This window comes from Penaeus japonicus, unplaced genomic scaffold (assembly GCF_977035675.1).
Source record: "Penaeus japonicus unplaced genomic scaffold, GWHDUDI00000001_assembly GWHDUDI00000015, whole genome shotgun sequence".
Classification (NCBI taxonomy): domain Eukaryota; kingdom Metazoa; phylum Arthropoda; class Malacostraca; order Decapoda; family Penaeidae; genus Penaeus; species Penaeus japonicus.
The window spans coordinates 5,108,436-5,118,435 of NW_028234417.1; the positions used below are offsets into that span (position 1 = coordinate 5,108,436).

At 40.7% G+C, this 10,000-nt stretch overlaps 1 protein-coding gene across 9 annotated transcripts in view; it reads left to right on the forward strand.

The window, feature by feature from the left end:
* LOC122256355 (glutamate-gated chloride channel) overlaps window positions 1–10,000 on the forward strand; it is a 486,058-nt gene that overhangs the window by 465,660 nt on the left and 10,398 nt on the right. For 6 of the 9 annotated variants that reach the window (XM_086544380.1, XM_086544379.1, XM_086544384.1 and 3 more), the window contains one exon: window positions 1–25. This exon is cut by the window's left edge and continues 58 nt beyond it. In XM_086544380.1, the coding sequence (XP_086400506.1) occupies window positions 1–25 (25 nt within the window). Of the gene's footprint in view, window positions 26–317; window positions 401–10,000 lie in introns of all 9 variants that reach the window. The other 3 variants (XM_086544382.1, XM_086544385.1, XM_086544383.1) reach the window with 1 other exon arrangement.

The window sequence follows — 10,000 nt, forward strand, 5'->3', positions numbered from 1 at the left end:
ACTTGCGTACTACTTTTAGCTAGCTGTAAGTATTGTCTTGGGGGTAGGAGATGTCCACAAAGGTTTACATTCCTGCGCCCGGCCATGGAAAATAGACCTTTATGGAGTTTGCATTTAGGAGACCTAGATATTAACCATCCCGGGTGTGCGAGGCGAATCTGATGCTGCACGTGGCAGTGTTGCATTAGCGGGTCAAGAAGTGGAGTCACAGGTAAAGAGACTAACACGAGCATCGGACCCTCGCACTTCTGGCAAACACTTCTAACCCTTGACTTCGTTGTAGGAGAATTAATACCTTAACATCTTTTCCATTCCAGAATTTCTTTAACGCTCTCATGTCCAATGAACCTACAACTATATCCTCTAGACACACAAACATGCGAGCTTCTTTTGGCTAGTTGTAAGTATCGGCCTAACAACATTACCAACTGTGGCGTGGCCTGAACTCTGGCTGCTACTGCTGTCACCCGCTAAATGAATGTTGGCACCCCTGCTGTCGTCACCGCCCCTCTTTCCGTTTTGCACCATAACCGACCAGCTCTCGCCAGTCACAACGCACTTCAGAGCAATAGATATGAATAACTGAATGATATCTTTAATCTTAGCGTCAGACATTAAAAAAACAAGAGAGAACAAGAACAAGTATTGAGATTAACTCGTTGATTGTCCTTGATGCAACTGCGATGGCTGGAAGGTTGCAGGGAAAAGGAATGGTAGAAGTGAGTTGGTGAGGCCTCCGTGTGATTACATGTCAGGAAAGGATGTCTCAAGGTCTCACCTCTTCATTTTTAACATCTCCTGAGCTTTAAGCCACGAACGACGACTGTTTGGTGAATTCCTTCATTATTTGACATGAGTGCAACAAACAAAGAGCGTGGGAAGTGTAGATGGTATTACTGTAGCAGTGTTTAGTAGATATAGATAGACATAAAACACATGTATATATATATATATATATATATATATATATATATATATGTATATATATGTATATATATATATACATACATACATATATATATATATGTATATATATATACATACATATATATATATATATATATATATATATATATATATATATATTCATCTATTTATCAATTTACGTAGGTTGATAAATAGAAAGACTGTTATAAACACAGGTGTATGTGTGTTTGAGTATTTATGTATGCATGTATGTCTCTGTGTGTAAGTGTCGTCTCTATGTGTGTGTGTGTGTGTCTGTGTGTCTGTGGTTGTGTGAATGACCTACGTTTTTCCTTAGTTTCTCTTTAATGGAACTGTTGCACCATTTAACGCGAGTGTTCTATGTTAATTAATCATATCTATAAGATCAAAGCGATGTGATTTATCGCAAAGAAAAGTCTTTCGTGCGCTGAACTTCCCCCTCTTCACACCCCCACGCCCCCCTCCCCCTCCCCACCCTCCACCCTCCTCTGCTCCCTTAGATTTCTTGTCCCGAAGCCATAGTTTCGGAACATCTCACCACGATCGTCTTTTATCACTCTATTTTTTTTTTCTTTTTCCTTCCCTTTTCCTTCGTCCCTGAAGTCTCTCGTTCCTTTACCCCCCCCCCATATATATTTTCTACGCTGATTAAATCATTTTATTGTGATAAACCCCATGCTTTACTTTCCCTGCCATCAAGTTTGTTTTATATCACGTGTTCCTGACGTAAATCCTTTTTAAAATGTCCTCCGCCCTCTCGACTCATGTTTCAAATCCATTTCCAATCCTTTAGTTTACCTTCTTTCCTCTTTCCAATCATCACCTAATCTTCATTTCCCTTCACCCCCCTCCCCCCCCCACTTCCCTCTGGTTCTATCCTCCCTCTTCATTTTTACCTCATACTCTTTCCCACAATCTACCTCTCTCCCTCTTCCGCTCTCCCCTCTCCCACGTCCCCTCTCTCTCCTCTCCTTTCTCCCGCTCCTTCGTCTTTCCGGTCCTCTCTCTTTTCCTCTCTCTTCTCCCTTCATCCCTCTTTTCCTTCTCCCTTTCCCTTCTTATTCGCCTTTCCCTTTCTCCTTCTTTTCTCTTGCCTTCTCCCCTTCCTCCCTCCCCTCTCCCTATTCCGTTCTCCCCATATATATCCTCCTCCCTACAACCTTTCTCCCCTTCCCCTCGCCCCTCGCCCCTCTCCCTTCCCCCCTCGCCCCTCACCCCTCTCCCTCCCCCTCCCTCCCCCTCCCCCTCTCCCTTCCCCCCTCGCCCCTCTCCCTTCCCCCCTCGCCCCTCGCCCCTCTCCCTTCCCCCCTCGCCCCTCGCCCCTCTCCCTTCCCCCCTCGCCCCTCTCCCCTCTCCCCTCGCCCCTCGCCCCTCTCCCTTCCCCCCTTGCCCTACCCCGCCCTGCACAGTAGAGTAGGTCAGCAGGTGGCCCGTCTGGCTCAGGCCAAGACCCCTCCACGAGGACGGCACGGACTGCAGGCCACGGTAGAGTTTGTTTACTTTCCTGTCTTCGTGTGGAGCGGCCACGTGGTCAGGGATTACAGGTGTTTAGGCCTAAGCTCTCGTTCTATTGATTTTGACCCTTATTCACCCTCGCCTCAAAGCCCTCACAATCCCTGGCGACTTGGCTTTCTTTTTCTTTTTTCTTTTTTTTCTTTTTTTTTTGTTGTTGTTTTATTCTTACTGTATATGTCTGTTGCTGCAACTAGAATTCTTTGTGCGTGGAGATCTATGTTGACAATCCCATCTTGCATTTCCCGGGATATTTGCAATACTGTCGACACTGACTAATGACCATGCGCCGGAGCATATGTTGCATATTGCACCCAGACGTTGCATCATGCATTCATGTTCCCGATTTCCTTCACTCCCACGCCCACACGCCCATCTATTATCAGTCAAATAATCATGATTCTTCCAGTCATGCACATAACATACACGTTTCTCAGCCTCCTTCTTCATGTCATGCATTATTCCCCTTGCCTTGCATTTTCATGTCACCTTTTTAACGTTAGCTGTTATTATCATTATCTTTATCATCATTGGCATTATCATTATTATTATTATTATTATTATTATTAGCATTAGCATTATTGTCATTAATGTTATTACTATTATTGTTATTATCATTATTGTTATTATTATTATCTTATTATCATTATAATTATTATCAGCATTATTGTTATTATTATTGTTATCATTATTGTTATTATCTTTATTATCATTATCATTATTAGCATCATTATAGTTAATAATAATACTATTATGTTAATAATGATAATCTTATACTAATATCAATATCATTATTTTGGTTATCATCATCATCATCACCATTGTCGTCATCATTATCATCATAACCACCATTACCATCATCATCATCATCACCATCACCACCACCACCATCATCATCATCATCACCATCACCACCACCACCACCATCATCATCATCACCATCACCACCACCACCACCATCATCATCATCACCATCACCACCACCATCATCATCATCATCATCATTACTCATTCTACTAATACTACTACTGCTCCTTATGTTTCTATCGTTCTAAAGAAGTCAACATTAAGGTCTTTATAGATATCTATATCATTTTCACTAAATATATCTATATAAACTTTTTTATTTTTTGTTCGCAATCATTACCATTATACTTGGAGCGTGACAAAAATACTGTTCTAGGAAAATTGATATGTAAAAATTATTTAATTCATGTTATAATATATTAAATATATAATGTCAGATCTTACCATGTTTGTTTCTGAAGATATTCAATGCAAAGTCAATTAATAATAAAGAAAAAATGTTGGAATAGACCATGTTGAATTGCTAGAACGAAAGACAAAAGGAAATGAAAAGAGACAATAGAGGATTTAAAAAAAAAAACGAAAGATAAAGACACTAAATCAAAAAACACATCAAAAACATTGTAAAAACGAGATAGAAAAATAAAAAATACGAGAAAGAAAACGGAAAAAGTGGTCGTTTGCTTTCATGGTGGAACTCCGTCAAATATGCAATACTTTCCTATGTTTACGTATGGTAATGATTCCTCTCGCAGACATGTCCAATAACAACCGCCCTCGTTGCGTCACAATTTCTTTTCCACCAAGTTAGCTTTGGTGGATCTGTTTATCACTTTTTTTTCTTTTCTTGAAGTTCTCGTTTGTGATTTCTGTCATCTTCTGTTTCCATTTGTAGTGGCAGTTCAATCATTATATATATTTTTTTGGGGTCTTTTGCTGATCGCGTACACACAGACGAATACAATCTTTCTCTCTCTCTCTCTCTCTAACTCTCTAACTCTCTGTCTATTTATCAATTAATCAATCTCTATCTGTCTCTCTATTTATTTCTATCTCCATCTCCATCTAATCCTTATCCCTCAATTTCTCTATATCTCTACATTTCTCTCAAACACACACACACACACACACACACACACACACACACACACACACACACACACACACACACACACACACACACACACACACACACACACACACACACACACACACACACACACACACACACACACACACTGTTTACAAAACTATCCAAACACGATCAAAAGAAAGTTTTAAAATGAGAAAAAAGTCGGCCGAACAAGGACAAAAGGTCTCAAAATATAGACAGGCTGACGTCACCTCAAAGAACCTCCTTTGTGTGTTATTGGGCGAATAGCGCCGCGTGACATCCTCCTGTTGGGGGACTCTTCCGCCGCGCGAAGTAGTTACCTTTGGAGTTGATCCTCCCTCCCTTCCGGAGCTATTATTCCCAACTCGCTGGTAGATAATCATTGTTTGTCTAAGGCTATTCAGTATGCCATGATTTATTATCATTATTATTGATTTGGGGACTCCAGAAAGACCGTATGTTTCTTTTCAAGCGTCGCGTACGTTGTTTAGGATTTGTTTATTCTCTCTCTCTCTCTCTCTCTCTCTCTCTCTCTCTCTCTCTCTCTATCTCTCTCTCTCTCTCTCTATCTATCTATCTCTTTCTCTCTCTCTCTCTCTCTCTCTCTCTCTCTCTCTCTCTCTCTCTCTCTCTCTCTCTCTCTCTCTCTCTCTCACTCTATCTCTCTCTCTCTCTCTCTCTCTCTCTCTCTCTCTCTCTCTCTCTCTCTCTCTCTCTCTCTCTCTCTCTCTCTCTCTCTCTCTCTCTCTCTCTCTCTCTCTCTCTCTCTTTCTATCTATATATCTATCTAACTATCTATTCATCTCAAGCGATCTGTGTATCTATCTATACATCTTTCCTACTCCTATTCTTCCTTCTCCCCATGTTCCTCTTCTTCCTCCTCCTCCTACGCCACCTCCTCCACCACCTCAAAAACACGTACTGTTCGACATTGACATATATATAGAACCCTCGAACTTGAAAATGAATGTTACGTCCATGTGGAAAAAAAAATAATAATAAAAGCCTCCTTTTCTTGGGTTGGTGACCGATTAAAACTATATTGTTTATTCTTCCTCCAATTGATTTATATTACACATTTGGCAGAAACTGGATATCAATTGTCCATAGTTGGAATAGTACATATGTCTTAAGTAAAACAAAAAGAAAGCTACAGATAAAAAGTCTTCACGTTTTTATACATTTGTTTCGGTTGAAATACGATTCAGGAAATACTTGTCATCACTGTTATTTTTTCATTATATATATATATATATATATATATATATATATATATATATATATATATATATATATCACTCTTGAGGGACAATGCCAATGCTGACAGTGTTTATGAACTAAAGGGATTAAAAAAAAATAATGACGAATGACAATGAATATCATTATTTTCTATAAATAAGGACATAAAAAGCAGCAACAAAGGTAACAAAACCAGGACTGGTCGCCAATGTGTTCTCCCATTTTTGGTATTATCTATTTTGAATAAGGTTGTATGTCTATTCCGTATCTGTGACATGCATGTTTTATTTCAATTTTCTTTTTATCTATCTACCTATCAGTCAATCGCTCTGTACCTATCCATCTATTATAATCATTCGTTTACTCTTTCTCTCTGTCTATCTGTCTCTATCTATCTATATAACTATCCCTATCTCTCTTTCTGTCTTCTATCTATTTATCTATCAGTTAATCAAATGTGTATCTATCCATCTATTTCTATCTCTCGTTTACTCTCTCTCTCTCTCTCTCTCTCTCTCTCTCTCTCTCTCTCTCTCTCTCTCTCTCTCTCTCTCTCTCTCTCCCTCTCTCTCTCTCTCTCTCTCTCTCTGTCTCTGTCTCTCTTTCTCTCTCTTTCTTTCTCTCTCTCTTTCAATTTCTCTCTCTCTCTCTCTCTCTCTCTCTCTCTCTCTCTCTCTCTCTCTCTCTCTCTCTCTCTCTCTCTCTCTCTCTCTCTCTCTCTCTCTCTCTCTCTCTCTCTCTCTCTCTCTCTCTCTCTCTCTCTCTCTCTCTCTCTCTCTCTCTCTCTCTGTCCTTTCTCTTACATTATTTATCTCTAGATTGGCTGTTCGCCGCTCCCTGGTCTGGCTGTGTATGTCTGTCATCTTATGCAATCTTCTCTCCACTTTGCGTTTGTTTTGTGCTTTGCTTCTTTGGGTGAATTTTGCACTGCTTCCGCTGGCGTTTATGTAACTTGATTAGTATTTTGTCGTCTTTGCTCAAATGTATTCAATATTTGCAGACAGTTTTGGTGTAATTCATATAATATGCTATTTTATCATTTGTTCCGTTCTGTAATATCGTTTGATGTATGTTTTTGTATTATATTAATGTGTGTTGTTTTTTTTTAAGCTTGTATGTTGTATGTTTTTTTTTTTCATGTGGTTCTTGTGTATGGCACATTTGCTTTATGTTGCCACAGGATCACCATGTGAGTTGCCATACTGTAAGACCTCATGTTTCTGCCCCATGACCTTCCCAAACATCACTAAACAAAAGTTGCGTCATCTGCATTAACAAAACCCAGTGAGCAATATCGTTGTCTTCTATGCTATGTTTAAGGGCGTAGTCAAGTTTATTTAAATATTCATTCTCATTTTATTTTGTAAAGATAATTGTTTCCCCTTTGATCAACTCTCCCTTAGTGTCCTCCCTCCCTCTCAACCCCCCCTCCCCCCCTCCCCCCCACCAACACTCCCTGCCTCCCACCCCAAAATACCAAGACCTCTCCCCCCCCCCCCATAAAGGTGAATATCAAGGCCCTACCCCCAATATTTTCAGCCTTGTTACCTCCGAGCGTTTCAAAGTCACTTTCTTCACCCGAGGAACTTATTTCTTCTTCTCATTTTCTCTTTTTCTTTTTCTTCTTCTTCTTCTTTTTTTCCATGTTTCTTCCCGGTCATTAGCATGACGTCTTGCTCTTTCTCATTTCTGTTTCTTCCTTCGTCGTTGAGTAAGATGATGCATACGCTTAGGCACCTTGGCACGTTGCAACCATTCCCGGACGCCATTGCAGGAAGTCCTTGGCCCCCTCCCCCCTTACCCTTTCTCCCCCCCCCTCCCTCCCCCTCTCCCCCTTTACCTCCATCATCTGCTTTCCCTTGCCTGTGTTTCATATTCGTCCTTTTTTTCTGTTTTTCCTCTCTGTCTGTATCTCCCTTTCTCTTTTCTGTCTGTCTGTCTGTCTGTATCTCTTTCTCTCTCTTTTCTGCTTTTCTGTCTGTATCTCTCTGTCTTTTAATTAAGTGTTTGTCTGTCTCTCTCTTTCTGTCTGTATCTCTCTCTTTTTCTGTCTGTCTGTATCTCTCTCTCTCTCTCTCTCTCTCTCTCTCTCTCTCTCTCTCTCTCTCTCTCTCTCTCTCTCTCTCTCTGCCTCTCTCTCTCTCTATTTCTCTCTCTCTCTCTCTCTCTCTCTCTCTCTCTCTCTCTCTCTCTCTCTCTCTCTCTCCCTCCTTCTCCTCCTCTCTCTCTCTCCCTCTTCCTCTCTCTCTCTCTCCTCTCTCTCTCTCTCTCTCTCTCTCTCTCTCTCTCTCTCTCTCTCTCTCTCTCTCTCTCTCTCTCTCTCTCTCTCTCTCTCTCTCTCTCTCTCTCTCTCTCTCTCTCTCTCTCATGACTTCATCCCTATAAATTCAGCCTCTTTGCTTTCGTCTCAAGTCAAGTCTTATCCAACGGTAATATCAGCAAGATATTTACACTCTAAGTATTTTTAGTTCTCTTTTTGTCATTTTAACCTTCATTACGAAGTTGATAAGATTTTTTTTATATGCATTTGAGAAAGAAGAAGAGATAAGGCCAAGTTTCAGAACTTTTAATCACTTTTTTGAGTAAAGTATTTCTGAGTAAAGTCTTGTTTTACTTTTTTTTTTCTTCCTCTTACATTGCTTGGAACATTTTCGTTTTCTTTGTTGGTTTAACCTTTCGTGTATTTTTTTATTTTTATTTTAGCGGTTTATCTACAGATGCACATGGATATATGTATGTGTGTGTGTGTATGGATATATATATATATATATATATATATATATATATATATATATATATATATATATATATATATGTATGTATGTATGTATATGTATGTATATACATATATATATATAATATATATATATATATATATATATATATATATATATATATATATATATATATATATATGTATATATATATATGTATATATGTATAAGTACATTTATACATATATTTATCTGTCTATCTATCTAGCTTTATCATCGATTATATTTTTCTGTTTCAGTCGTTTTCTTTTTATTTCGTTTTGTGTCGCCGTTTTCTCTTCTTTCATTTCATTTTGATGTTAGTTTCCATTCTGTATCTCCTCTTCCTCCTCTTCCTTCTCCCTTTACGCCTCTTCCTCATCCTCATCCTTATCTTCTTTCTCTTCATATTTGTCTTCCTCTTTTTCTCCTCCTCCTCCACCTCCTCCTCCTCCTCCTCCTCCACATCCTCCTCCTCTTCCTCCTCCTTCTCCTTCTTCTCTTTTCCAGCCTCATCTTTATCATCTACCTCTGATTCTTCTTATTTTTATTCTTCCTTTTCTTCCTCTTCTTATCCTTCTCCTCCTTCTATTCCTCCCCCTTCTCCCTCTTCTCATCTTCCTTATCATTATCTATTTCCTCCGATTCTTCTTCTTTTTCTTTTACTTCCCCTCCTCCTCTTCCTCTTCCTCCTTCTCTTTCTTCTCCATTTATTATTCTCACTCTTATCCTCTACCTCTGCTTCTTCTCCTCCTCCTCCTCCTCCTCCTTTCGTTCCTCCCCCTTCTCCTCTTCATCCTCTTCTCCTCCTCCACCGCCTATTCCCTTTCTATTTCCTCCTTCTCCTTCTCCTCCTTCTCCTCCCTTTCCTCCTCCTCCTCCTATTCTTACTCCTCTTCCTCCTCCTCCTCTTCCTTCTTCTCCTTCTCCTCCCTTTCCTCCTCCTCCTCCTATTCTTACTCCTCTTCCTCCTCCTCCTCTTCCTTCTTCTCCTTCTCCTCCCTTTCCTCCTCCTCCTCCTATTTCTACTCCTCTTCCTCCGTTTCGTTCTCCTCGTTTTCCTCCTCCTCCTACTTCCCTATCCCTCCCTTTCCTCCTCCTCTTCCTAATCCTCCTCCTTCCGTTTTTTTTTCTTCCTCCTTCTTCACCTCCTCTTCGTTCCCTCCCTCCTCTTGCCTCACCCAAACCCTCCCCCTACCCCCATATTCCCCTCCCTCCCCCAACCTTGGGTTTAGCACCCTCTTCTCCTTTCACCCCCCCACTCCCACCCCGCCTCCATATCCCTTCCTTTTTTCTTCAAATCTTTCTTATTCTGCCACCTTGTCACGCCCTTCCCCCCTCTTCCACTTCCCCCTCCTCCTCCTCCTCCTCCTCCTCTTCCTCTTCCTCCTCCTCCTTCTCATCATCATCATCCTTCTCATCCACCTCCTCCTCCTCCTCTTCCTCATTCTTATCCTCCTCCTTCTTCTCCTCCTCCCCTCCTCCTCCTCCTCCTCCTCCTCCTCTTCCTTTTCCTTCTCCTCCTCCTCCCATCCGCCCCCCTCTGTCTCCCTCCTCGTTCAACCATCCGCCCCTTCCCCTCCCTTCCTTTATATTCCCTTCATTTATCATCTTATCCCTTCCCTTC